General features: G+C 53.7%; 11 protein-coding genes across 11 annotated transcripts; 7 read left to right on the top strand and 4 right to left on the bottom strand.

Moving 5' to 3' along the window:
• Nucleotides 1-221: 221 nt before the first annotated feature.
• CKM354_001257900 (uncharacterized protein) lies at nt 222-476 on the top strand (the record flags this gene model as incomplete). Its single annotated transcript, XM_044808101.1, has 1 exon — nt 222-476. The coding sequence occupies one exon, from the start codon at nt 222-224 to the stop codon at nt 474-476; it is 255 nt and encodes an 84-aa protein (XP_044664036.1).
• A 130-nt stretch (nt 477-606) lies between these two features.
• On the top strand, nt 607-1,224 carry CKM354_001257800 (uncharacterized protein; the record flags this gene model as incomplete). The annotated part of the gene is made up of 1 exon (XM_044808100.1): nt 607-1,224. The coding sequence occupies one exon, from the start codon at nt 607-609 to the stop codon at nt 1,222-1,224; it is 618 nt and encodes a 205-aa protein (XP_044664035.1).
• Nucleotides 1,225-1,403: 179 nt separating this feature from the next.
• On the bottom strand, nt 1,404-2,022 carry CKM354_001257700 (uncharacterized protein; the record flags this gene model as incomplete). Its single annotated transcript, XM_044808099.1, has 3 exons — nt 1,404-1,551; nt 1,625-1,853; nt 1,911-2,022. The coding sequence occupies 3 exons, from the start codon at nt 2,020-2,022 to the stop codon at nt 1,404-1,406; spliced, it is 489 nt and encodes a 162-aa protein (XP_044664034.1).
• A 1,783-nt stretch (nt 2,023-3,805) lies between these two features.
• Nucleotides 3,806-6,352, bottom strand: CKM354_001257600 (DNA replication licensing factor MCM7; the record flags this gene model as incomplete). Its single annotated transcript, XM_044808098.1, has 3 exons — nt 3,806-3,892; nt 3,952-6,254; nt 6,304-6,352. 3 exons carry the CDS (start codon nt 6,350-6,352, stop codon nt 3,806-3,808), a joined length of 2,439 nt encoding a protein of 812 aa, XP_044664033.1.
• A 986-nt stretch (nt 6,353-7,338) lies between these two features.
• Nucleotides 7,339-8,085, bottom strand: CKM354_001257500 (pyridoxamine-phosphate oxidase PDX3; the record flags this gene model as incomplete). Its single annotated transcript, XM_044808097.1, has 1 exon — nt 7,339-8,085. The coding sequence occupies one exon, from the start codon at nt 8,083-8,085 to the stop codon at nt 7,339-7,341; it is 747 nt and encodes a 248-aa protein (XP_044664032.1).
• Nucleotides 8,086-8,266: 181 nt separating this feature from the next.
• Nucleotides 8,267-11,964, top strand: CKM354_001257400 (telomerase reverse transcriptase; the record flags this gene model as incomplete). Its single annotated transcript, XM_044808096.1, has 6 exons — nt 8,267-8,641; nt 8,718-11,142; nt 11,191-11,260; nt 11,308-11,474; nt 11,525-11,636; nt 11,739-11,964. The coding sequence occupies 6 exons, from the start codon at nt 8,267-8,269 to the stop codon at nt 11,962-11,964; spliced, it is 3,375 nt and encodes a 1,124-aa protein (XP_044664031.1).
• Nucleotides 11,965-12,931: 967 nt separating this feature from the next.
• On the top strand, nt 12,932-15,625 carry CKM354_001257300 (uncharacterized protein; the record flags this gene model as incomplete). Its single annotated transcript, XM_044808095.1, has 1 exon — nt 12,932-15,625. The coding sequence occupies one exon, from the start codon at nt 12,932-12,934 to the stop codon at nt 15,623-15,625; it is 2,694 nt and encodes an 897-aa protein (XP_044664030.1).
• A 2,786-nt stretch (nt 15,626-18,411) lies between these two features.
• Nucleotides 18,412-22,157, top strand: CKM354_001257200 (uncharacterized protein; the record flags this gene model as incomplete). Its single annotated transcript, XM_044808094.1, has 2 exons — nt 18,412-21,534; nt 21,585-22,157. 2 exons carry the CDS (start codon nt 18,412-18,414, stop codon nt 22,155-22,157), a joined length of 3,696 nt encoding a protein of 1,231 aa, XP_044664029.1.
• Nucleotides 22,158-23,140: 983 nt separating this feature from the next.
• Nucleotides 23,141-24,112, top strand: CKM354_001257100 (uncharacterized protein; the record flags this gene model as incomplete). Its single annotated transcript, XM_044808093.1, has 2 exons — nt 23,141-23,195; nt 23,268-24,112. The coding sequence occupies 2 exons, from the start codon at nt 23,141-23,143 to the stop codon at nt 24,110-24,112; spliced, it is 900 nt and encodes a 299-aa protein (XP_044664028.1).
• Nucleotides 24,113-25,371: 1,259 nt separating this feature from the next.
• Nucleotides 25,372-26,472, top strand: CKM354_001257000 (uncharacterized protein; the record flags this gene model as incomplete). The annotated part of the gene is made up of 1 exon (XM_044808092.1): nt 25,372-26,472. One exon carries the CDS (start codon nt 25,372-25,374, stop codon nt 26,470-26,472), a length of 1,101 nt encoding a protein of 366 aa, XP_044664027.1.
• A 466-nt stretch (nt 26,473-26,938) lies between these two features.
• On the bottom strand, nt 26,939-27,526 carry CKM354_001256900 (uncharacterized protein; the record flags this gene model as incomplete). The annotated part of the gene is made up of 2 exons (XM_044808091.1): nt 26,939-27,373; nt 27,431-27,526. 2 exons carry the CDS (start codon nt 27,524-27,526, stop codon nt 26,939-26,941), a joined length of 531 nt encoding a protein of 176 aa, XP_044664026.1.
• Between the last annotated feature and the right edge of the window lie 309 nt (nt 27,527-27,835).

The following is a 27,835-nucleotide window of genomic DNA, read 5'->3' as shown; positions in this document are numbered from 1 at the left end:
AGGGTGCCGTTGAGCATTGTCGTGTTTAATGTTTTCGTCGGCTTCACTTTGTGGCGGGACGCTGGCCTACCGCAGAGTCGTCACGCCACCACAAAAGATTGTCCTCAACTTCGCACATCTTCAACACGCACAAACACGCATTCGACAATGGCGACACCAGCCAAGTATTGCGAGCTTCAGGAGCGTGCGAAAGAGCTCGGTCTGCCTTTCATGAGGTCAAGATGGCAGATTTGCAAAACAGCATCGCCACACGTGAGGCAGAGAACGCTACCGCTTCCAACAACTCCAAGGAAGCGATCAGCATCAACAGCACCAGCGTCTTGTCCTCGGACCTGTCAGGAGACCTGCTGGAGAACAACGAAGATGTTGCCACCACGAACAGTCCGCCCGCTGGTACACCCCCAGAACTGCCAGCAGGCAGCCCCAAAGATGAGATACAGAAGTCCACCAAGAAGAAGAGGAGCTGCGAACGATGAAGTTGTAAATTGAACTTCAGAACTTCAGAACGCCAAATTGACAACTCGCCCTCTCCTTCAGATCTCACTCTCGCCAAAGCGCTGGACCAAGGACGGTCTCACGAGTAAGAACTTTGCATCCAGCCTCGACATGTCCGCAGAGCTTATAGATGAGATTGGAAACGTCACGATCGCCGACAAAATCGACTACCACAATCTCCGCGATGGCGCTTCTTTCGGCATGTTTGATGGCTCCTATTTTGACCGCAATGATAAGCAGTCCTGGTCGAGTGCATACTTGCGCCTCGGTCGGACCCGTACCGTGGCGAAAGGAAAGTTGGCAGGCCAGCGTGCCACGGCTCCTGATCAGTTGAGGCTCCTCGCCGCCGTTCCGTTCAAGCACGCCCTCCGCAACACGTTTATGAAGATGAGCATGCAGAAGATGCTATATGTCTCGGCTCCGATCAACTTCAATCCTCAGGGCGGTAAATACCATCGACTGTCCTTCTTGCTCGACTGCGTCGAGCCTACGGTCCCAAGCTTAATTACCAGGCTTTGCATTTCGATCTACAGCTTTGAGTACGCCAACCTCCGGGGCCTCGCGCCCTTCATGCAGCTCTTTGCGGACCCCAAATACTTGTATCGCGGAAAAGATATGCCGCCAGATACATCTACATGCTGCATGGAAGATAATGAACTAGACTCTCTGGAGACTGGATTTGTGCAACGGGGCGCCAATCAAAGCAACAGGACTGCAGCTCTCAATTGAAGGGGTCGTATGGCAAGCAAATGGATGTCAATTGCTCGATCAGCGATCAGTAAGCTATTTAGTACATCGTCCCGCTCGCGGGTCAATTCGGAAAGAGAAGCGAAGTAGCCCACAAGCCATCATCTCATCGCAAGCTGTCCGGCAGCCCACATAAATCGTCTAATCGTAAGAACATTCAATCATCGATCTGGTACGTTGGATCCCAGCATCATCTCAATTGGCGGCGGCGGCGGCAGCTGCTGCAGTGGCGGTACACTCGCCTTGGCTCTCCATGCAGTCCATGCGGGAGAACCTCGCGCATATCGATACAGCAAGTTAAGGCCGAGTCTAAGAAAGTAATCAGTCAAGTGCCGCAACAAGCAAAATCCCTGCTTTCCCACTCACCGCCGCGATTTCTTACCTCGTTGACCCTCCCGCTTTCGCCGCGTCAAGAGAAGACTCCCTAGATGTCCGTTCTTTCTCTTTGCCGGTTCTGATGACGTGGCGCATGGAGAATGACCCCCAAGGCAGGCCTGGTTCTTCGGCGTTGTCGACGTCTTCCGGTTCGGGCGCGCAGTATGAGGCTGATGCTCGCTGTTCGTTTTCGTATCGTCGTTCTGCTTCTTCGCGTTGCAGTCGGACTTTCTCTCCTACGTTTTGGTCAGCGGAGTGTAACCTGGACTCTGAAGCAACTAAGAGAATCTTACTGAATTTGCGTTGCGCGATGCGATTCTGGATCTTGCGGCGCTCGTTGGGATTTGTCACATTGCTCCAGTCGTCCTCCGTGGAGGGGCCCGAGCTCGACTCTCCCGTGGACATGGGCGCTGCGTTTAAGCCCGCGAAGGCCTCCTTGTTGCATAGCAGTCAGTCGACTGTCGAGTGTCCTCTTGGCCAGGTTTTTCGGAGAAATAAATGACTCCAAGGCGATGATGACTGTCAGGCCTTGCTCCAGACAAATGCTTGAACTTTGCTTCGAAGTCTAGGGGCGCAGCAGATCTTGCTAACAAGGCAGTAATGGGATGAGTCAATGACTTCCAACCAGTGGTCGCCACTCAAAGGTATAAGAAAGGACAGTGATGAAGTGCCAAGGACGGATGACTCTCAGCAAGAGCAACCGGTGCAGATGTTAGCTGTTGGTGGCCAGACCAGAATGGAAGTGTCGATATCCAGTAAGAAGTGCAGACGCCTTGGTGCAGGGCGATGCAGGTACAATATAGCATCTCCAGGCCCGCAAGATTGGATCACCAGAATATACATGACCTTAGGAGGAGTCATCCTTCGGGTCCTGCACTGGCGGCCAGCCCCAAGGCCATGGTCACGACCATGTGGCTAGGCCACAATCCTCTGGGGGAGGCCTCAAAGGATAATGAAGTTCGGACCTAAACTCTGATAGCATAGGACCAAAGAGGAAATGGGTGGTGAATAGCAACGGACGAATGATCAGAAGCGGATCTGTCCCGGCACGACATGCAGTCGAAATAGTGTATGCAGGGTCGAAAGTCGTCTGAAGTGTGTCATAGTGCCCTAGGCTCCAAGCTTAGAAGATGCGTGTTGGTATTCGCGATGCAGAGATGCGAGTACGAAAGTAGGGTTAATGTCGCGATGTGGATTGACGCGACCAAGCCTTCCCGTCAAAGCCGGGGCAGCTCACGGCCGTTACGTGACACCTCTCGCCGAAGCCGAATCAGGAACCAGGCTAGTTCCTAGGCGAAGGATCGCAAGAAGGCTGAGATTAGATTTCTCTACGATCCCTCTGAGGCTGAAATGCGTGCGAGTTATTGGAGGCTGCTGTGGTCCGGGAGGAAGTAGAGAGACCGTGGAAGTGGGATCTTGCGTCGTACCTGACGTGATTCAAAGCCACACAACAGACCCTATTTGCGTTTGTGCATCCTTCGCGTTGTCGAGTGATTTGGGGCTCTGTTTTCGTGGCTATGTGTGACATCAAGCACTTTGGATGAACTCTATTGCGCGATGCAGTGTCTGCTGTTTGGACCACGTGCACATCTCTTACAGACCGTCAATACTCTGGTATACGTTGCGGTTTCGCTCGAGGTCCGTCGCGTTCGTAGTGAATTAAAGCGTATCTCGGGTGGCCTCAGCAGCACAGCCTCACTTCCCTGCAGAAGCGGAGACCGGCCCATCATAAGGGCACCGTCATACTGTCTTCCGCCATCTGATGATCGATCACTGAGGAGGGCTTGAAGATAGCGTTTCGCTTTCGCGATGACGGTGTAGATGGCGTGAAGGCCCGTCCACGGTGTAGTGAGGTCGAGATTGGGAGATCCGGCATGGACGATGAAGGATTCGGGCATCGCCTAAGCAACCAATCATATGCGCGGAAGCAGACTTCACGTGGTAGACAGAATCCTTCCCGTCTGCAGATCTCACCAAAATCCCCGGCCCTACGTTCGCAGTGGCCGAAGACAGAGAGATCCACTGTACGGACATGCGAGTGACAGATGCATTTCATCCAATGAGCTGGTATTCAAACAGATTGCCAGGCGGCCTCTTCCTTTCGCTAGGACCGATATCAAACTCCACTGACATGCAGACGGCTAACGCCAAACGCCCTTGATGTTCACTGGAGGTAGTGGCAACAGTATCAGAAATCCTCGTCTCCCATATCCTCATCATCATCGCCAGCCTCAATGAAGACCAAGCGTGTCCCCTCGGCGGCAGTTTGCCAGACCTAAGGCGTTTCGTTAGCACCCGTACGTGGCAATTTTGGGGCCACCAAGCAAGACTCACATCAATCGTCGCATACTCATCAATCGCGGACTCAAGCTGCTGGGCTGTGAAGCCCTTGGCAAGTACTCGTTCCCGTACTCGCCTCATGTCGAGCTCACCACGACCTTCACCAGTGGCGGCAGCACCACTGTCCCTCATGCCGCAAATGAGGTTGTAGATCTTTGTGCTCGGCGAGTGATCACCTCTGCGATCCCTATTATCGTCGTACAGACTGGCTTTGCTGACTTCGACCAGTCGCAGCGCCTCATCCACGTCCTCCGTAATGACCTCGTCAGCGAATCGCAACCTCGCAAGTGCTTGCGACAAACGTAGAATACCAAGGAGCGTTCTTGGTGAAGTGTGGGTGAAAGTCTTCTTTCCTGCTTCATCGCGCTTCTGCTGCTGTCGTAGGCGGACGTATGCGCCGACAAGGTAGTCAGACACTGCCTTGGGCACAACAGGTCGGAATGACCGCGCGCGAGCGACCCACTGTCGTACCTCGTTGGGCGAGAAAATTAAGCCACCTCCTTGTGGCTCCGGATGCGCATTGTGGATATGAACATGTGTGACGTGGCGTGCCAGCTCCTCGTCCGCATCTCGTGAAGGCGTATCCAAGAGCAGGAACATGACATCAAATCTGGAGAGAAGAGCTGCGGGCAGGTTGATGTTCTCGACCGGCGAGATGCGAGGGTTGTACCGCCCGTAGAGCGGGTTGGCAGCTGCCAAGATCGATGTTCGAGCATTTAGTGTTGTTGTGATACCAGCCTTTGAGATCGAGATCGTCTGTTGCTCCATGACTTCGTGGATGGCTGTCCGGTCGGAATCGTCCATCTTGTCGAATTCATCGATACAGCAAGTGCCATTATCTGCGAGCACAAGAGCGCCGCCTTCCAGCACCATCTCATCAGTAACTGGATCTCTCATGACAGCGGCCGTCAGACCGACACCACTGCTACCTCGGCCAGTAGTGTAGACACCTCGAGGAGCCACTTTCGTGATGTACTTGAGAAGCTGAGACTTGGCCACTCCAGGATCACCCATGAGACACACATTGATGTCTCCACGGATACGCATGCCGTCTCCCATTTCCTTCGTTACACCTCCAATCAACTGGAGCAGGAGCGCTTTCTTGACATCTGCATGGCCGAAGATTTCTGGAGCAATGGATCTGCTGAGGTATTCGTAGAGCTGACCCGAACGCTCGAGCTCTGTCATGCGTTGGATGGTCGTTGGTGCGAGAACCATATCGTCGTACGCCTTCTTGTGTTGGTGTACGTATTGGGCTTCCAAATAAGTGTCTGTGAGGAGGCCAGCCTTGATGGCCTTGAATCCAGTATAAGGTGTGGGCAGGAATATACCAGCGATGTCGACGACATCTCCAGGATTGACCGATCGCACCAGCTCGCCATGGCAGTGAACTGTAAGTTGTCTTGGGATGTGACCAACAGGCACTTGGTCGGCCATCTCCTGGATCTTGACCTCCTGGAATGGCAAGAATTTCGAGGCTCTAGTAGACAAGAACAATGTACCCCTCGCCTTGTTCTGCTGGCAGTCCTCTGAAGTGCACTCCACTAAAGGCGTGAATTGCTTCGATGTAACAGGCTGAAAGATTTCATGGCCACAACGGTCGCAGGAGTAGGCATTGACTTGCACTGAGGGTTTGACATCCGAGACGCGGGTTGCGATACCTCGAATTGTGATGAGATGCCCGAGATGCTCACCGCGGACCTGACGAACTGCCAGTGCCTTCGAACTCTTTTGGCTGCTTGATCCGGAAGGGGTCACTGGCTTAAAGTTGAGCGTGTAGCGCCTTGTAAGCTCGGGAGGAAATATCGACTCCGGAATGCCATTCTCGTCGCCGCCCGCCTCCTGCTGTTGCGCGACAGCTTCGTTTCGCTTCGAACGCTGGCTCATGATAATGTCGAGCACGTCGTCTTTGAAATTTGGTTCAGTCGCAGGTCGTGGCAGAACCGAGTCCACTGCGCGAGAGAGAATCTCAATGTAGTGGTTCGCGTTCTTTTCTATCGACGAGACCAACCTGAGCTGTGAAACACCTTCCTCATCAAGGCTCTTCTCATACTCGCTCAAGTCATCGAGATCTATCAAGACCTGACTCGTCTTTCGGTCCGCGACATCCTGCAGCATATTCATATATTTCGCCTTTGATCGTGTGCTTCGTCGTCGCGCGTTCGTGCCGTTTTCTGCGTCGTCCATGAAGTCATACTCGTCGCTCGTCGCGTCTCCGTCGAGGTGGAGGTCGTCCAGCGCATCCTCTGCTTCGGTGGAGGAGGATTTGAAATTCTGTAAGAAATCTTTGAAGGCCGCTGCTGCATGTCAGTCGCAAGCTGATTGACATCCTGTATCATCGCGTACCAGTCTGCTCCTCGTAATTCACGAGATTCCTGTACTGTAGGAGAGCCATGTTTGCGCGCGACTGGCGCCTCGCCCACTCTTGATCTGCTTCGGAGAGCTATCAATGCGCTTTCAAGTCGTATTCGCTGTACGTCCAGTGCTCCGGTCTATCTCCTGTCGTGAGCCTTCGTGCGCAGGGCGGCGAACTGGCGATTGTAGTTTGGATGAATCGATGGCTGGAAGAACGCGCTTGAGAAGGAACGAACGCGACGCGCTCACCGATTCGGTTAGCGGCTTGGCGTCTCCGGCGGTAAGAAATCTTCCTTCTGGCTTTGCACCACTTCTCTTCCACAAATTATTGAACAACGCAAAAAACCAACACTGCCGAAAAGCATTTTGCTCGAGAGCCCGCTACGTTCGCGTAGTGGAGGCTCCATGACAGCGAAATCGTTGAGCTAGTGGAGAGGGATTTCAGAGGATCTTGGGTGCCGTTGGCTTCTTTACACCGTGGAGTTGAGGGCAATGATCAGCTGTACATGCCACCTTTTAGGCTGATTCTTAAGTGTGTTCCTCCTGGAGCATGTCGATGGAGGCGACTCATGTCCGCCTGGCACGAGAGTTCGGCGCTGGAATACAATGCTTCGTGACTGGCTGCCAACGTGGACAACCTCACGATGTAACAAGGCGCCCGAGCACAAGCAAGCCAGGGAGATCGGCCACATCGGCTGGCACAGGAGAGATGTCTGCTTCGACGATTCGCAGTGAAACTGAAGCTGGCCTTGCCTTCACAGCGCCGTAACTTCCTGAGAACGAATCGGGCCATGCGCATAGTGAAGAAGTAGTAGGCTCAGACAGTGGAGGGCTTTTGCTTTCAACTGAGCGATTTACCTGATCGGCTTCGACTAACATTGCCTCGTGCCAATTGCTGTTGACCGATCTTTGCGCCGCTGCTAAACTTCTAAGTCTCGATTGTTCAGCATACGTTCTCGTCGCTACAAAAGAATAGGCGTCGCTGCGCTGAAAACATTCTGGCTGAGGGAAATTTGCATTGCGTGATCATGGGCTCAACCTCTGAATCTTCCACTCCCCATTGTCACTCTTCACGTACTGAAACCGGTCATGCAACCTTGAGGGCCGCCCCTGCCAGAACTCCATCGTCTCCGGCTTTACCCTCAAACCACCCCAGAAATCCGGTACAGGAAACTTCTCCTGATCCTGGAACTTCGACTCAACGTCCTTCACCTGCTGCTCGAGCTCTTCTCGATTCTTCAACACAGAGCTCTGTTGACTCGCCCATGCACCAAGCCGGCTCCCACGTATCCTCGTATCGTAGTAGACTTGTGACTCCTCCGAGGTGAGCCGTTCGACAGTGCCTTCCACTCGCACTTGGCGCTCCAGTTCATGCCACCAGAAAGTCAGTGCAGCGTGAGGATTCGAAGCAATATCTGCTGCTTTGCGAGAGGTACCCCAGTTGCTGTAAATAACAAATCCTCGATCGTCCATTTCTTTGAGATAGACCATGCGGGCCGAGACCTTTCCTGATGGCAATGAGGCTGTTGACAAAGTGACAGTCTCAGGCTGGTAGACCTTTGATTCATTGGCATGCTTGAACCACATGTCGAATTGCGTAAAAGGATTTGGATGCAGTTGGGATTCTTCTAATGACCCTTTGGTATATTGGTCCGCTTGCAGTGAGCCATTGGTGCCGCCTGGAGCGAAAATATGCTTCTGAGTGGACATGGTTCTTGTTTTAGTGATCGCGGCGAGGACTTGCTTGTTCGGAACTTGTAGTCGGCGCAGCATCGAGTGTGGTTCGTACTTTTATATTGATGACTCCGATGCTTGCCGACAGACTTAAGAGCTGGCGAGATGATCTCACCATCGCTGTCCAGACTTTGCCAAGACGCCGGGATCGTGGCTTTCGCGACTCCGACGCGTTCCTTCTCGTCAACGACAACAGCAATGTGCCTCGCAATGCCGCACCATGAAGAGAAAGCGACCGAGCAGAACAGCCCAGCGCGCAAACAAAAAGCAGAAGCTCCTTGCGCAATCAACAGAGCGACCTTCGCATGCACTGCTCGAACAGTATTATCCTGAAGTCGTAACCCTGCGCCAGTATCTCGCATCGCGTCTGCCGAAGAAGCGACGAAGGATACTGCAACAGTACGGACGAGATGCCACTGCTGAGAAAGATAGTGCACTAGTTGGGCTGCTCGATACCACTCTTGTCGGGTCCTTCGAGCATGTTCAGGTGGACGACAGCAGCTTTGTTGATGATGACATTTCACTATTCACACAACAGATTTCAGAGAATGGCACTGCTCCATCTTTGACTCCAGGCAAGTTCAAGCAGCCTGAGGTAAGCAGGACTGTCATTTCATATCCTCGATCGCTCATTACAAAGTCGTTCTCTTGATGATACTGATCCACTACAGATTGTCGACTACGCGATATGGAAGCTGTTTCGCAAGCAAGCGAGCAACCTGCGGCCGCAGCATCTTCTTTGCCAAAACTATCAGCGATATCTCAGCGTGAACGACAGTGGACCAGGTCCTGAAATAGTCCCCGGAATTCCCGGCGTCTACTCAAATGGACCTCATGAAAACGTCGATACTTTGAAAAACCACCCTTGGACCGCGGTCCCAGATGTGCTGGGTCGCGGGGCTGAGCGTGCTGTGGCGGACATGCTGATGGAATGCGGCCTATTCGCTCCGATCGGAGCTGCAAATAACTTCGTGCAGATTTCTGGCGTGCCGATGAGCGACCTCGCAGCATTGACGATGAAATCAAAAGGCCCCGCGTCTGGAAGTGAGATTCAACAGGGATTACTTCCACTCGAGCTACGGCAGCAGCAACTCAGCAAGCGCAAACTGACCGAGATTCGCTTCCTGCGCCACCGTATGCTATATGCGCAGCCGATGCTCAATGCCAAAGGCTATGCGTGTTTCGGGCTGCACCAGACACACGCCTTCAATCGCTTTTCTGATGTCCAGGACAGAAGCCAGACACACCATCTGATGAAGTACATCTTCCCACTGCAATTCGGACTGCACAACGTTCTCACATCAGACGTGGATCACAAGGAGACCGCTTATGCGTTCAAGGACTATACCATCCGCGAGAAGGAAATTGCTAGACTGGATAGTGCTCGACGGCAGAAACGGCCAGCCGCAAACGAGATTGGAGAGACTCGACTTCCAGCATTACCAAAGCGACTGCGAGGAGCGGCAGAAGTACTGGTGGCACGAATTCGGAAACGACATACGAAGTGCTCCTATTCGGCTCTGTTGGAACATTACTGCCCCAGACACGATATACCAGCTCAGGACGACCACAACTCACTGAACCGTGCGTGTAGCCTCGCCGAAGTCTCCTCCTTCTGCCGTGCAGTGGTTATAAGAGTGTTTCCGAAGGATCTATGGGGCACGGATGAGGCTGGTCAAAGCAATGCAAAGGTCCTCCTTTCGAACGTCGACAACTTCGTCCGCCTACGCAGATATGAGACGTTGAGCCTACATGACTTAGTGCAGAAGATGTTACTGAACGCCGACTGGCTCCAACCACAGAGCCAGGACCAGGGAGCGCGCCTCAGTGCATCAGACTTTGCAAAAAGAAAGGAGCTAATGTCCGAGATGTTGTACTACATCTTTGACTCATTCCTCATTCCTCTTATCCGGGGCCATTTCCATGTCACTGAGTCCAACGGCCAGCGTAACCAGCTCTTCTATTTCAGACAGGACGTATGGAAAGAACTGTGTGAGCCTGCTATGGACTCTTTGAAAGTGAACATGCTCGAGCCGTGCAAGAATGGATACGCAAGCACCTCGACTAGACAACTTGGTGTCAGCCATGTGCGTCTTGTGCCAAAAGAGAGCGGCATGCGTCCGATTATCAACCTGCGACGAAGGGTACAGAAGATGCAGCATGGCCGCATGGTACTGGGCAGAAGCATCAATAGTCTGCTAACACCAACCTTCAGCATATTAAACTATGAGAAAGCTCGAGGCCACCACAGTCTTGGCTCTGCGCTGTTCTCCGTGGACGACATCTTCCCGCGATTGCAGAAATACCGTCAGTCATTGCGCGACCAAGGCCTACTCGGGGAGACACTTTACTTTGCGAAGGTCGACGTGCAAGGTTGCTTTGACAGTATCCCTCAAGATCGCTTGATGGAACTGGCCAGGCTGATCATCAATGACAATGACTACCAGATCTCCAGGTATTCGAGAGCGAAGCTTCTTGGAGCACACAACAAAGAGACGCCCGGCTTTGGGACGAAACCATCATGGAAGTTCCTGACCAAGGCAGGACCAGCTGATAGATCGTTCGACTTTCGCGACGAGGTCAAAGACGACATAACAGAAGGCCGACGACGAGCTGTGTACATCAATGGACTCGCACCGAAGCGCGAAAGCCGACAAGCTATCATTGCATTACTCCAGGAACACGTCCAGTCCAATTTGATACAGATCGGTAAACGATTATACCGACAAAAGAAAGGCATACCGCAAGGCTCAATAATCTCCAGTCTGCTGTGCAGCTACTTCTATGCTGATATGGAGCGTGAAGTGCTTGGTTTCGTTGACGATGGCAAGAGCATCTTGCTTCGCTTGATCGATGACTTTCTGGTCATCAGCATAGATCGGAAGGTAGCAGAGCAATTCATGCACACAATGCATGCTGGTGTCGCAGACTATGGTGTGCACGTAAGGCTGGACAAGAGTCGTGCAAATTTTGATCTCGAAATCAATGGCAGCGCCATTCCGAAAACGACTGCCATCGAGTTCCCGTACTGTGGGAATGCAATCGATACGCGGACCCTCGACCTCACCAAGGACCGCGAGAGGCGGAAGAAGACAAGTAGGTTCACTTACCTTCATGCAGGTCCTTTGCTAACATTGTATGCAGATATCGCTGATTCCGTTGCTGTCGAGTACACCAAGCTACCAGGACAGACGTTCTATCGCAAGCTCTTGAAGTACGCCTCCCCGTTCTATTCAGATGACACGACTGACGACCTCTTAGTGCATTGAAGCTACAGATGCGAGCAATGCTGCTCTCGACCTCATACAACTCGCCGTTCACTGTGCTGTCAAACCTCTATCACATCTTTGTCGAAGTTGCACAGAAAAGCTACTATTACATCCGATCGCTTCCACAAAACAAGCAACCGCCCGGCAAGCTCACGATCCGTATGTGCTCCAGATCTCTGTCGTCGAACAACATGCTGAATCGAATACAGGAGCCATTGACGACATGGTCAAGCTCGCTTGTGTTCTAATGAAACATAGGAGGCGCACGAGCAAAGACGTCATACCATATGAGTGCTGCGTTACAGGTGCACAGGCGCGATGGTAAGTGCAACACCTCAGACACGCTGCAGCCATCAACGACACATGCGTTTGAGACCCTTCCACGTGGACATGTGTAGATTCGACTAACGCTATTCTTCACAGGCTCGCTTGCACGTCATTCATCAGGGTGTTCGGTCGCCGCCAGACCAAGCATCAGATGCTGCTTGCTTGGTTAAAGGTTCAGCTGGGATCGCCTGCTCTACAAGCCCAGGCACATTCATTGCAGCCTGTTGTCGTGAAATATGGTTCTGTTTGGCGATTGGTATGTCCAAGAGATGAGACTTCTGTATTGGTAGCGTCTTCGACAGAGCAGTGGAATTGGATGTGAGGAACTGGAAAGGAGTTCAGCGGCGCATTTTTACCGCCAAGGCAGATCTTGGTAGCCGCCTGCCTTGGTTCATGCGGGTGTGGTGACACTTGATGAATGGCAGGCATCATCGCACAGGCGGCTCCAGAGTGCCGTGGTGCAAGTTGCACAACATGTTCCTCGCGGCACGCCCTGATTTGTGTCTGCGCTTCCAGAGCGGAGATTGGCTGCAGTGAAGATGAAACCGGTGGCTGACCGGCTGAATCAGAGGAGCGCATTGACAAGCACGCCCGCGGCCAAGCGCAGGAGCTCTGTCTGCATGTACTGCTGCAGGTCGACGATAGCTTTGCAGGAACCTGTCCTTCGTATGCCCACTTATCAGAGGCATTGTACTTGACGATGGTATGCGCCATCGTCGATGGCTTGCCGCGCTGAACGGCTTGTCCCAGCGGGTGAGGCAGAGCAGGATTGAGGAGACGATTGCATTTGTTAGACGCCTTTTCGATTCCACTCTTGCGCAACTCCTTCATCACCAGCTTCCCATTCGGCGCAAAATCGGCACGGGAGTGGTGCGGGCACTCGATCGCATCTGTCGCTTCTGCAGCCTTCACTCGCCTGTGCCTCAACAATCGGTGGGAGTAGCTTCATCATTATTGCCGCAAGCGGACGGCGGAGGCTTTCCCGATTTTCTCGGTCGATACGGATACGGACAACGAGGCTGGTCCATGACGCCGCCGCCGTGCACCGCAACAATCGCATTGTCTGCGCGAGACCTCCGCCGACAACAGCACCACCGCCCATCTGCACCGACAATTCTCCACGCGGCGGGCAAGTCATTCCAGCATCGAACGGAATCTCGACTCGCGTCAAAGTCGCCGAGCGAGAGATCGTCGGCTCCGCGCCTGGTTTGGCGCGTCGTCATTGGCCCGAAGCGCAATTGCGAGTCCCACTCGACCAGGATCGCTTCTCCTGCTGGTCAGGAACAACCATGGCCGCTGCTGCCATTGTTGCTGAGCCTCCCTGGCCCGTCCCTACAGCAGCAATCATAAACAATATTCGCCAACGAAATCACCACCGCCACCCTTCCGCGCCGCACCACGACACTCCGCTGTCCGCTGCCGGCTTCGACGTCGACGATAATTATTATTCCTCCCACCACCACGACTGGGCCTACGACCAGCACCACGATGCTTTCCGCGCCGTAATCGCATCCGAGATAAAAGTGCAACGCCGAACCCTTCGAAATAACAGTCACCGCAACTCTGCACAAACACCACCGCGCCGGTCGTCGCATGGGAGTGGAGTGGGAATAGCGCTGCCCAGGAGCGTCGCGGTGCCGAAAGGCAGGGGTCATCGAAGTGTCAGCCTGCCAGGTGTAGGTGATAAGACCATGGCCAGCATTACAGTGGAAAGCATCGCCGAGGAGAGCGTGCCAAGTTCTCCGCCAGAACTGAGTTATTCGAAGTCGTCGAAGAGTAGTTCTTCCCTCACTTCTGATGACGAACTGTGCGTTAGTGGTCAAGAGGGCGGTCTGTCGAAGCACGGGCATTTTGAAGAAGTGGTGCTGGAAGAAGAAGGTGGCAGTGATGACAGGGAGGACAGCAATCTCCCGCCAGATTCCAGACCAACACTGCGCCGCCCACCTCCCAAATCCCTGACCACGGGCGCGGTAGCACGCAGACGCAGTGGAACAGGAACAAGCCCACCTCCGCGGCCATTGACGAATGGCGCCCGGCAAGCCAGATACCCATCTCTGCAAGGCGCTGTGAGTGGTGCCTTGCGAGATCAGAGCCTCAACCTACCTCACGGGCGGAGCATGCAACGCGCTGTCTCTAGTCCAACTTTGACGCACATGCACCACCAAGCTCAGCGCTTCCCTTCGCGCTCGCCCAGTCCGAACAAACCGTACGCGCAGAATGGTCAATGCAGCTCACCGCAAACCATAGCTGGCTCGACACCAAAGGCATCCTACGAATCTCAAGGGTCGGCCTCGCGACGACCATCGTGGCAACCGAGCAGAAAGAGCACGAAGGAGCTCGAGGCAGAATACAACGACGAGGACGAAGACGTGCCCGAAGACGCCATTCTGGAGAACGTGCCTATATCACCGCTGCCAGGTCATTACGCGGTACCTCTCTCGCCAAACCCATTGCCAAGCGGTCACCGATCTACGACACCTAGTCCGAATCGAAGACTAGGGCCCCACGCGAATATGCACTCTGCCAATATACCCAAGGGCGCAAAACGTCCCAATGGGATGCCTCGATCGCCGAAGTATCCGCACCGCCCTAAAATACCGCACGCGAACACGATAGCAGCCATTCCGATGGACCCGAGAAGCCGACAGTTTAGGAGCAAGTCGTGGACGGAGGATCTAAATTACGAGGCTCGTGAGCTGTCGCAGAAGCTGGAAGAATATGCTGAGCGTCTGTCGCACGAAAAGAGGAGCGCACCAAATTCAGGTACCAATAGCGCCGCGAGCAGTCCACCACGGTCGAGCTGGTCAAAGCCAGCGGGGACGAGATCGAGCCTCCCCAGCGTTCCGAGTGGCCTGCCCCCTTTGCAGAAAGGAAACATTATGATCGACCCATTACCCATCAGCAAGGAGAAGGAGGCTGTTCTCAGCAGAACACGGCCGTCGTGGCTGCCTCCCAAGGATCCGCAAGAGGAGAAGAAACATCTGAAAGAGTTTCAACAAATGATGGCCAGAGCTGCGGAGGCAGAAAAGAAACGCGCATTGAAAGAGCAAAGTAATCGCGAAGGCAAAGAAGAGATGCAAGGCAGTATTGCACGAATATGGGAGCAACATGTCCTGCCGAACTGGGATGCGGTGGTCAAGGAATCACGCACTAGAGAACTCTGGTGGAGAGGGGTGACTCCAAGCGCGAGAGGAGAGGTCTGGTCCAAGGCCATTGGAAACGAGCTCGAGCTCTCAAATGCCAGCTTCGAGGCTGCTCTGGCGAGAGCACACGCGCTGGAAGCGAAGATTGCGGATATGAATGAAGAAGAAAAGGCTGATTCGAAAGAGGCTGCCTGGATGGACGCTATCGCCCGAGACGTACCCAACACGTTCCCGGAACTCAAGGTCTACCAAGATGCACGCGGAACTCTTTCTCAGAGTCTCTCGGATGTCTTGAAAGCGTATACGATGTACCGCAGCGATGTGGGCTATGTGTACGGGACGCACCTCGTGGCTGGCATCGTGTGTTTACAACTTCCGGCCGCGGAAGCGTTCGTGCTACTGGCCAACATGCTCAACCGACCTCTCCCACTGGCTTTCCTGGTCCACGATCAGCCGGCCATGGGGAGAGCCTACGAGCTCACACTGCAAACGCTCAAATACAAATACGCTCGCCTCCACGACCACCTCACTTCACCGCAATTGGACATTAGACCGGAAGAATATCTCGACCCCATGTATCGCTGTCTCTTCGCCTACAATCTCTCCGCCGAGCACGTATCCCGTATCTGGGACATCTTTGTCTTCGAAGGCGATCGGGCGCTGGTTCGTGCCGCGGTCGCCGTTCTGGCGCAGTTGGAGAGCAAGCTTTATGGATCGAGAGAGGAAGTGTTGCAGCTGATTGGATGGATGAATCTGGAAAGATGGCCTGTCGCGGCTGAAGATGGCTTTATCGAAGCTATGCGCGAGGCTGGAAAAGTCGATCGGAGGGGAAGCGCTTAGAGAGCTGCTAATACTGATGCAAGAGACGGGAAGCGAGTTCGGAGTGGAAAGAATCGGTATGGGAGTTTTGTATGGAGACGGAGGCACCGCAACCTGATGAGAGCGAGCCTCCAGCCTCCGGGCGCTTTATCTGACGAGGACGAAGCTGCCAATCGCGATCTCGGAGCATCTTCTCTTCTGGCGGAAGGGAATACGCATTTCTGGTCCCCCGAAATCCCGCGCCCTCCCGTGGTCAGCGCTTCTGCGAGTAGAAAGAGCTTCGAGCTCGCGGAGCCTGGTCCCGATGACGGGAGGAGTGCTGGACGAAGTTCTTCTTCTGTTTCTTCCTTATGGGAGGGATTCTGGAGCATGTGGTAATTGATCAATTGCCCACATTGACATAATGGACGACTTACGTCTGCTTGTTTGCTTTGTTGGAGAGAGAATGAAGTTGGATCCCCTTTCGAGGATATCTTCCTTCCGCGCGGAGACAGACAGCGTGGAGAGGCTAATACACATCATCCACTGCATGCAAAGCGAGGACGGAGAGCAACGAGGTGCCATTCTCACCTCGCCTTCCGGGGTCGAATTATCGCATCAAGCCGGTTGCCTGCTTTGGTTTCATTCGACTTGGCTAATTCTGGTCTTTCTTTGGTTTGGGATGTCTCTTTGGAGAGCTGGTACATTCACATTTATTTCATCATTCGCACTACTCATCACGGAAACGGAAATTATGGATTTCACGGCCTATGTTGAATTGTTTCGGGGAGGATTGTTGAAGGCGTGCAGAGAGAAACGAGTATTGTTTAGTTTGTAAGAACATTGAAGGTGGTGAGGGGGAAAGGACTGGAGGAGGAAAAGGAGCATGAGAGCATTACTACCTAAGATGCAAGGCCGAGGGCTGAAGAGAGGAAGTACATACGTAGTGTATAGAAAGGAACATTCGAAGAAGAACTTCATCATCAGTCTCCATTCCTAGCAATTGAGGCAAGCTGACGGAATTGACTGCAGCTGCTGCACTCATGCACCTCATGGTTCTTCGCGGCTAAACCCCGGGTTTCCCCCAAATTATTGTGGCACAGCGCAATGATAGCTCACCATGAATGGCAGTCGAAACACATTGTGACTACAGCTACTGGATTCAAAAGAATTTTTCCATAAGCTGGGTGAAAGCAAGCCATACCTACAAACAGTCCGACTCACCACCACGAAGCAAGACGAGAAGCAATGGATCTCAACAACCACATCGCTGCAAATTCACGACGGACATCAGATCCGAGTCGACCCCGATTTCATACGCTCTCCCTCCTCCTCGAAGGCTCTGGCGAAAATCCTCAGCATCGAAGTCATTGGTCCCTCACCCTCCATCCCAATACCTCTTCCCCTCCAGATCATTCAACACTCGGCACGATCCTTCAAGTCCTACCCATCTCTCTAGATCCACTCATATATTTTCACGATATACGATACGATGTCCCGATTTCACCGAAGGGATGCGAGGGGTCGATTCCTTTGAATAGCAGTTTAACGTCAGAGCAGGTAAAGAAGGCTATTGAGGTTGTAGAACAGGAGGCTGCGCCGAGGGATGGAGTAGAGAGGTGTCAGGATTGGGTGTTGAGGGTTGTGATTAGTTTGGAGGTTGAGGAGTTGGTGGATGGGGGGATAGCGGAGAGGGTTGGTACATGGGTTGGACAGCCGGCGAGAGTGGTGAGAGGGATGGTTGGAGAGTGGGTTGATGGTGGAGAGATGAGTTTGGTTTGAATTTTTTTTTTTTTGGCTGTGAAAGCAATGAAGATGTACTCATTTTTCGGATTTCGATAAGTCTCGCGTCGAGATCTTGCGGGTCCTGCTTGTTCAGGAGTTCAGGGCGAGTTTCTGTATGAGCTCTTCTATGTATGGTCAATCCACTGTTAGGATGTTGTCGTTTTGCGTGTGAAGATGATTTGTGGATGGTTGAGTCTGGTCTTGGGGAGAAGTGTTGAGGTCGTTATGTATACGTTGCAACCCTTCGCGTTGAAAATGTCCACGTCCGCGTCCGCGTCTTGGAGGCTATTCATCGAGGTCGACATAAACTCTGAGAAGGAGCTTGGCATAGATGTGAAGATGGCAGCACAAAGGGGGAATCTCGGGAGGTGGGCCGTGGAGGCGGAGGCTCACGGCGGCGCGGCATCGTCGGCAGGGCATGGTCTGTGGCGACGGGCGCGCGTCTCCTGTATAACTTCTCCATCGCCCCAACGAGCAATTCGTTAAGCTGGCCATATGCCTCATCAGCAGCGCTCCTGTCGCGCAGCCGTCACACATGGGCCGCCAAGTCGCGGCCATGGCCAATCGCGCGGGCGCGTGGCGGTCGAATCACAGCGTGGCAGCTCCACGTCAGGCTGGCGAGGCGTCGCGCTTACAGGACGACCCAGTGCGCGGCCAGCGCTCTTGGGCGACGAGCGCGAGCTTGAGCATATCGTAGGCTAGAAGAGAACGACAAGACGCTGCTGTCGAGATCTCCCATTTCCTCCTTCTCCTCCACCTTCACCCTCAGTCTTCCTCTCTCCCGCAGACTCTCTCACCGCGGCAGAACACACAAGCACCAGTGACGTCGACAGCTTCACGGCCGGCCGCAGCTCGCATGAATCCTAAACCACGCACGTGGGACAGCGTCGAAGAGTAGCGGATAATCGACAGAACAGGCTGTCGGAAGTGTCCCAGCGAGCGACGGCAAAACGAGGCGGAGCAGCCCAGCGCAGCACATCGATCGGGCAGCAGCGGCAGGAGCACAGCACACGGCATACTGCACAAGCAGGCAGCCAGGCAACATGGCCGCCAACAGCCACGAGGAGCTGTTCTTGAAACCTGAATCGTCTGCCAATCCCTCCGAGACGCCCCAGCCCCTGCGCATTCAGAAACACCCTTCGCCCTCGAGCGCGGAGCCGCAGCAGCAATGGGCCCAGTATCGAGTCCCGCCTAGTGCTGCCACCTTTGGCGCTCCCACTTCACCACCGCCCTCGGGGCCGCTTCCCCTACCATATCCCGACGACCGAAACCGCAGACAGGCCACGCCGGGCGCATCGTCGCAGCAGAGGATTCCCAGTCGCACCGGTACCCCGCAAGAGCTGGCGGAAGAGGGCAGGGCGGGAAGTGGGACGAGACCACGCAAAGACAGCATGTCTTCACAAGGGAGCGGTGCGACCGCGGGGAGGGCGAGATTTGCTGCGAATGATCCGAACAAACCAACATTGGGTGGTTATGGTGGAGGAGCGTCGCCCGTATCAGCATCAAAGCTCTCCGATAGGAGGGGCACCCCGGCGAAGAATATATTTCCACCTGATTCGCCTGGAGGACCAGAGCCTCCCCTTAAAAGCGACGACGACGATGGACTGTTCGCGGTCAAACCTCAGCGCAAACCGAGCGAGCCGACGAATGACTATCAGCAGTTCTATCCTCCTCCGCTTGGTGCTGCCCCGCCAGCGAGCTCGGCACCAGCACAGGCTCGATTGCACATTCCGGATCCTGCTGGCGTGAACAGACTGAGCAGCACTGCTTCCACGTCTACGACGAGAGCTTCTCGTGGGTCGCCTCCACCTCCAGAAACGCCAATCGGAGGCGACACTCTACCATCAGGACTGGGCGGTATAGAAGCACGCTATGCAGCATCTGGCATTCCGGGCACCAGCACGTTGAACGAGATGCAGGCACAAAGCGCTGCTGCAGCTGCGCGGCGCGCACATTATGCACAACCCCAGCCTAGGCGAGGCGAGCTAAACGCGCCGCAACAGAACACCAGCGGAAGGTGGAGTCCAACCGAACAACCTGGTTCTGCGCCACATGGGCCACCGATCGCCTTTCAAGGCACAGAAGAAGTGTCGTCCAGAGGCGAAGGGGTCCCGTCCTCACAGCAACGACCACGTCAGCAGAGTTACCCAAGACCAGGACAGCCATCAGCGTCACCTAATAACCTAGAAGGCGCAATGAACAACATGAATATTCACGATGAGCCGCCTCCAGCATATTCACCACCGACAGCTGGCACTGTCAATTCACAGTACCCCAACGAAAAGGGCAGATATGCACAGTCTGCAAGTCCCAGCGTCGCGGGTTCAGATCAAGGACGACGGCCGTCAGATCTTAGCCGACCGCATCCCGCCTTTGCCAACGATCCACCGCAGAGTATGGGTACGCCATCACCGCAGCCTGGATCATCGCAGCAGAATGGAAACGCGCACGGCATGGCGCCAATCAACATCGCCCAGGCGAATCAGTCCGCTTCACCACAGCCTGGACCGGCCGGACCTGCGAGTCCACCGCCGCTCCCTGAGGGATGGATCGCGCATCTCGACAACAACTCGGGCCATTATTATTATATCCATCTGCCAACTCAATCAACACAATGGGAGTTTCCGAAAGGGCCAACACCACTCAATCTACAAGAGCCAATGTCTCCTGTTGGTGGCGTTGCAAGTCCTGTGTCCTCCGTTTTCAAGCAGCCACTGCAATCTCCAGGCTTCCCTGTGCAGCAAATGGCCAATTATGATCGGAATAGTATGTTCTCCATGAACTCAGTGGCGAGTCCCACAGCTGCAGGCTTCACAGGTCCTCCTCCGAGCGCTGGCATCGACATGTACAAGATCTCGCCATCGAATGCCGTCTACTTCGGGCCATATCTGCGTTACACCAACATGGACATCGAGCGAGGCCTCTGGCTTGGCAGCATCATGCTGATCACAGATGCTGGTAATCAGCCCCCCACGATTCACTTGCACCAGTCGCAAGATCTCAGCCCAAATCCGAGACAGCTCAAGGCGCATCCGATACACTCACATCAGCGATGGATCTTCTACCGATACGATGTTGACGTGAAGATGGACGAACAAAATGCTGCGAAGTGGACGTACGCCATCACCTCGCATTTGGGTTGCACGAGATATGAGTTCCTTGTTGCTGGCCGATACGAGACCAGTTGGCGATTCGTGGCCCACTCTGGGAATGACTTTGCGCTCAACGTATCTGCCAATGAACGATCTCGGCTTGGAGGCGCACCTTTGATGTGGAAAGATGTACTCGTGAAGCATCAGGAGTGCGGTGGTTTCCATACCCAGGTCGGGCTTGGAGGCCAGATTTTCGCCGACCGACTCTGGAAGGACATACCTTCGTTGAAGCAATGGACACAGATCAGTGGCAAGGAGAATCGCAAGACTGCACAGTGGACTGCCAAGATGGAGGAAGATGTGACGCACGCCTACTTTCACTATTACTCTTCGCACTTTGACCAGCCCGCTGTCAAGGAAGCTTTTGCGCAGATCCCGCAAGTGTGCTGTCTGGACGACCATGACATATTCGATGGATATGGCTCGTACCCCGAATACATGCAGGAGTCCCATGTTTTCAAGAATCTTGGTCGCATCGGTATCGAAATGTACCTGCTCTTCCAACATCACACGACACACGAAATCCTACGCAACGTGTCCAACGACATTGATCTCTTCACGATCACTGGAAAAGGATGGCACTTCCTCAAGTACTTTGGTCCTAGCGTGGTCATTGTTGGCCCAGACACGAGAAGTGAGCGGACCGAGAAGCAGGTGATGGCGGGGCCTACATATCAAGGCATCTTCCCAAAGGTCGCTACGTTACCTCCGAGCGTGCAGCACTGCATATGGCTCATGCCAGTACCAGTCATCTACCCTCGACTAGAAGGAATAGAGCACATGGCACACACGGTGCAGACCGGTAAGAAGGTCGTCACAGGCGGGTTCAATATGCTGGGTAAGGTGACTGGTGGCGTTGCTGGCATTGTTGGCGCGAAGGGCGTGGTGAACTCTGGCTTCGATGCTGCCAAGAAGGCCGTTGGCAAATCCGGACTCATGCAAGGTGTGCTCAGTCCATTTGGAGAGATCAATACGCTTGACGAGCTCCGTGATCTGTGGACGCATGAATCCAAGGTAAGCAGACTTCCTGAAAGCAATTTACACGTGTTACTAACCCCATGCAGGACCTTGAACGAACGTATATTATTCGCACACTCCAAGGAATCGCTCACAACAAGTCTCTGCGCATGACATTCCTTTCTGGGTCCGTCAATGTATGCGGCGCTGGTCTCGTCCACGATCCATCTCATCCCTCGGATCACAAGACGATGTACCAACTCATCACCTCGTCGATCGTCAACGCGCCCGCCCCTACATTGTCTATCAAACTCCTTCACAACAACAAGCAACTCTACGTCCCGCAAAACGGGCATCGCAGCGTGGTAGGCCAAGTTTCGGACACAAAAGAAGACATGATGGAGATCTTCGCAGCAGATGTGGATGGTCGACCTCGAGAAATGAGGAGGTTAATGGGCCGAAGGAATTACTTGGCATGTGTGGCGTACGATCCTGAATTCGTGCAAGGTGCCTTCAGTGGGCAGCAAACGCCAGGTATTGGGGTTGAAGGGCAGCAACCACAGAAGGGAATGGGAAGACTCAGTCTTGCAGCGGACTTTATGGTGCAGAACGAAGGGGCTTTTGGACAGCCGATGAAGTATGGACCTGTGATTATCCCGAGCTTGGAATATGGACGATAGGCATGATGAGGAGTGGATGATGACATGGCATGTAGCGCAAGCGTGGATTATGATGATTTGTTTCAGCGTTACAGAGCGTAGCATGTAGATGATCTTGTGTAGTGCAGTACATTGAGAGAAGGAATCCCACGCATATCTTGTCGTGTCGTAGGATTGAGTGATGGTCTGCCACGTCTACACCTCTCGGCATGATCAACGGTGTTCGCGTCTTCGACCAGCATGCTCTTTACCGCCATTACGGTCTCAGGCTGCAGCATACGTTCCCCGGCCTTTAACAACCAGAACAGCGGCGAAGATGCACTTTATCTCCAGCCAAGTTCGCCTACTTCCGCCGCAGAGCCGCAAGCCGCAACGGTGATCTGACAATCCCGTCCGCTATCCCGGTCACAAATCACGCGTCTTACTGCGGGACAAGACAAAAACGCGTGCTTGCAAAGCCACGCCAACACCTCATCACCGACCATCACAATGAATTGTCCACATACAACCGAGACTTTGTCTTCACGCAGCCAAGCCCACAGCCTCTTCCTCCTCTTCTACGTCGCAATGTCACTGCATGCACTGCGGTGATGACCAAGATTCCGGTGCATCCGGGTTGCTGGAATGGTGTTTATGAAAATGACGTAGCGGCGCGTGTGCGACCGAATCAAATGTCATCACGTCGATACGATCGCGCCGTTGCGATGAAATTGCGCTTCGAGGTAGTGTCTCAACTCATCACATCTTTCGCTCTTCTCGACTTGCTGGCTCGTCGCTCTTGGGTCCTATACAGCTGCCAGCGAGGGCGATTGGAGTGGGAGTTGGACTGGACTGGCCAGCGCATACAGAAGAACGCCGTTGCTAGGCTGTCCGCTTGCGCCTATATCCCAGTTTCAGTCTCAGATCCAGCGTGACGACGAGGATCGAATACAACCACGACCGCCTGCACCGAGCGCGCGGAGTTCGCTGAAAATTGAAAGAGTTGACATTGGATATCGGACAAGATGTTTGGACTATCATATTGGTTCCTCCCGCTCTTCTCGGGTTGCGTATGGCTAGGTATGCGACCTCGCGAAGCACAACAATATTCAATGTATCTACGCGCAGAACGCTGACAATGTCTTCCACCAGGCACCCTCCTCGCCATGCTGGGCCGCTGGCTCGCCATCGGAAGCCCCCAATACACATCCTTCAACACCAACCAAACATACCCCTACATCTCCGACATTGGCGCAACATCCTGGGGCAAACCACTCTTCATCGCCGGCAGCGCAACCTCCGTCGTGATCTTCGACCTCGCCTTCATCAGCGAACGCTGGCTCCGCCACAAAGGCCGTCTGACCCAAAACTACAGCATCTCCGAGAAAATCCTCAGCGGTTTCGCGATAGCTTTCGCACTCATCGGCGCCGCGGGCCTCATCCTCCTCACCATCTTCGATACAGTCCGCTATCCGCGCGTCCACGTCTCCATGCTGGTGGTCTTCATAGCAGCATACATCATCTCAGCAATTTTCATCTGCGCCGAATATCAACGTCTCGGAGTCCGCTACCGCGACCAACGCATCCTCGCAGCTTCCTTCTGGATCAAACTCGCCTTCATCTTCATCGAACTTGCTCTCGCTATAAGTTTCGGAATCATGAGTAACCAATCGAAATATAACCGAGCTGCTGTCCTCGAATGGGTCATCAGCTTGATTTATATCTTCTATCAGTGGAGTTTTATCATTGACTTTTTGCCGGCTACGAGGACGAGACATAAGAGTGATCGGTACCCTGCGCCGGTCAAGAGGTCAGATGATGAGATGGCGATGGATACGGAGGCTGGAGGGAATATGTTGGGTGGTCCGGTTTATACGGCTGGTGGAACGAATGGTGCTGCTGGTGCTGGGCATGCGCAGAGTGCGGCGCCGGCGTATGCGAATGCTAGGTATGCGCCGCCGCCTTCGACGACGGCGGGGTCGAGTACGAATTTTTGAGGGGGGAGAGGGGATGAGGAGTGGTAATGTGAGGGTTTTCGAACACAGAGAGTGCGAAGGGAAGGAAATGAAGTGATACCTTTTTATGAGTATGCATTGTACAGCACGCATGGGATCGGGAAGGTCCACAGTACGACATTCAATGACACCCTGAGGAATAAGAATGAAAGATGTGCCATTTTTTAAGTACATTGATAGAGACAGAATAACGGAATGATGAGCAAGAGGAATCACTCGAAACGCGCCTGATCAGCTGGAAGTTTTCAATGTGCCCTTGGTCAGCCCAACCTCTTTCTCAGACGCCTCGCACGTGCCTTCTATCTACGTTCTGTGTGAGTGCAGCTTCCACTGTTGATTCCAATGCATGCTTCTCAAAGCAGGTGGGTCAGGTCAGGTCAGGTCAGGTCACAGCTCGTTTCGAAGCTTGAATCGCTTCACAGTTCGCCAAGTTTGGCTTTGCAAGCGTCGTGGTCTGTCGCTCTTGTTCTTGTTCTTCTGATTCTCCTGCTTACATCCTAAGGTACGGGATAAAGTGTGTCTTGTGGCGCGTTTGGAGACGGGCTGTGGAGCGAGAAAGAGAGGAAGATGTCTCGGCATTTCCATGAGTTCCTGCCTTGCCTGATGAACGCCGTCGCGAGGGTGGGTGAAATTGGCGACCTGCCTCATCAATCGACGCAACCACTTCACACTTCCTGGGGGTCAGAGCAGGTGGATGCAACACTGCTGATTCCTGCTTGCTTCTGCTCAGGCAAACCCGCGACATCGAGGTCACTGCTCTCAGATCGGCGAAACGATCAAGACGTCCGCATACGGCATGTCATCACGCGACACCGGACTGAGAAAAAATATCGCGTTCGCGTAACCAGCGAATGTAGTACAGAGGTTCTCAGCCCAGCTGCAAGCCCGCAGTCAGAATCCGAGATGGATGGGGCGGCGACTGCCGGAGTTCACCATTGACCAACTGATCCACCAACTAAGCACGCTATGGTACGGAGCTAATGTCGGCTTGCATGGGTAGCGAAGGCTCTGACTTCACTGATAGGATCAATCACAGCTTCACTATACCATTTGTGTACATTTCCATCGACCGAACTCGCTTCTATGCAGGATTCGAGATTCCCCGAACCTGTCCTATCAGCTCTAGCGGAGGTATCATTGGGGGAAGAACCCATTGCTTCAAATACAGCGTCGTTCCCGTGCCCTGTCCTCTCGTTGACTCTCTCCATTTTGCACATTCACGAGAGCTGTGTGAAGCAAACATGAAGGCATCACTACAGCTGCTCGCAGCGTCCGCTGCTGTAACGACAGCGCGGACCATGAACCCCAACATCACGACAAGTCCCATCGACATCCCGCTGAGGCATTGGCCCGAGCCACAAGCCAGCCAGCTTCGCAGAATGATTGCGGCCAATGCCAATAGCAGCAACTATGCCTGTTTCGATATGGACAACACCTCATACCGATTTGATCTCGAAGAATCGCTCCTTCCATTCCTGGAGAACCGCGGTATCCTGACCCGGGATACAATGGACCAGACCCTCAAGCTCGTCCCCTTCGAAGACAATGCTGCATCAAACTACACGGAATCGCTCTACAGCTACTACCTCCGCTTATGCGAGATCGATGACATGATCTGCTACCCATGGGCAGCCCAAATCTTCTCCGGCTTCACCCTCCGCCAACTAAAAGGATGGGTCGACGAACTCCTAGCCCTCAACACGACCATTCCTGTCCAATACCTCTCCACCGCCGACAACGGCACCACGACCCTCGAATCCGACGAAGTCAACCCTCCAAAGCTTTTCCGCGCCCAAGTCGAACTCTACAACACCCTCCAAGCCAACGGCATCGAGGTGTACGTCCTCACCGCGGCCCACGAAGAACTCGTCCGCATGGTAGCCTCAGACCCCAAATACGGCTACAACGTCCCACCTCAAAATGTCATCGGCGTCACAACTCTCCTCCGCAACACCACCTCCGGCGAAGTCACAACCGCCCGCAAACAAATCGAAGCTGGAACCTACGACCCGGAAGCGAATCTCGACCTCGTTATTACACCTTACCTCTGGACACCAGCGACATGGTTCGCGGGCAAATGGGCCGCAATTCTGACTTATATCGATCAGTGGAAGCGACCTGTTCTAGTGGGTGGTGATACGCCAGGTAGTGATGGGTATATGCAATTCCATGGCGTGGATGTTGCGAAGGGTGGGGTGCATTTGTGGGTGAATAAGAGTGCGAGTAATTTTGAGGAGTTGCAGGGGATGATTAAGGAGAATACGGAGAGTCAGATTAAGAATGGGAGGGTGGTGGAGGCGGATAAGAATTGGGTTTATGTTTTGCCTGAGGAGATTTTGTGAGAGGATCCATGAGGGATGTGTATGAGTGATGTGCACGAAAAGCGGGATTATCAGAGGTGATGGAATACCTGGAACAGAGATGATGTGTATAGATGTCCAAAAGTGTGTTTGTCCTACTATGGTGATTATCGTCAGCAGTACGTGTTGGTATTGTGAGGTGCGACTGACAAGGTTCCGGTCAGCTTATCGTGGGACAGGCATGGAGGTCGCAAGAGCGTGACAAGCATTAATCTTTCGAAATGCTTTGGATCGATGGTATATTTATTGACCAAATACATACTCGAAAGATTCAGTCGTTGGGTATCATTACGCTGTTGTGCACTCGACTAACGCCCACGCAACAACGCCTTTCAATTCTGCGTCACATCCTGATTCCATTCTCGCATTCTGTCAAGTAACTGTTCTGTCCATATTCCTCATACACTCGACGCCTATAAGTGGCCTGCACTTAGACTGTATTTCCACGTTAGCTGGATCCCGACAACCCGTGCGTGCGGAGCAATATCTTACCTTTACTGACGCGGTGAGATCGGCTGCGACGACGAATGAGGACCTGCACAAGCATCGCAACGATGAAAGCGAAGACGGCGATGATAGCAACAGCGAAAGTCGCAACGAAGAGTCGGCATCCGTTATATCCGCTGGAGCGTCCGAAGCCGCGGTAAACGACGCGTGGGTATGGTGGACCATTGTCACAGCCGTTGGTGGCGGATCTGTTGATGATCGCCACGGCCATCATCATTCCTACGCAGAGCAGGTCGAAGAAGATGGAGCATGCTGTCAAGACGGAGACGCCGGCGGTGAAGCAGCTGGTCAAGGCGGAGATCATGGCCCAGAGTGTTGTGATTGAGCCGAGGACTAGTGAGGCGATGTTTCGGGCGCCAAGTTGGGTTGCGGTGAACTGTATGGACAGGTTAGGATGTGGAGGTTTGGAGATGTTGGGTGTGTTGTCACTTACCCAAGCGAAAGCTCCCATGATGATCGCGGCGCAAATGAATGCGATTGCATAGCAGGTGATGAGCACGAGGCGGAGGAGCCCGCCCGCGATGGCCATGTTTTCTGTCGGTCGCTGGAGGTTCTTTGAATATGTCTTGATGAAGCGTGAGGTGTGATATTCTCCAGCGGGGTCGGGCAAGTGTCACGCTTCAACAGTCGTAGAGAGTAGAGTGATGAACAACAACGAACAAACCCACCTGATTGCGAAACAACAAACCTTTATCTGCCCTCTCCCACCCATACCGCTATTGCGGGCACGCGCATCGTTTACCATGCAATGACGAATGCCGCGAGGCTGCACAACGATGCAATCTTTTGCCAAATGAGCCCACTCAAATCAGGCTTGGAGGAACGGTATGGTCAAGCA

Source organism: Cercospora kikuchii (assembly GCF_019650295.1).
Source record: "Cercospora kikuchii DNA, contig_00009, whole genome shotgun sequence".
NCBI lineage: Eukaryota > Fungi > Ascomycota > Dothideomycetes > Mycosphaerellales > Mycosphaerellaceae > Cercospora > Cercospora kikuchii.
This window is presented reverse-complemented; position numbering and strand designations above follow the sequence as displayed.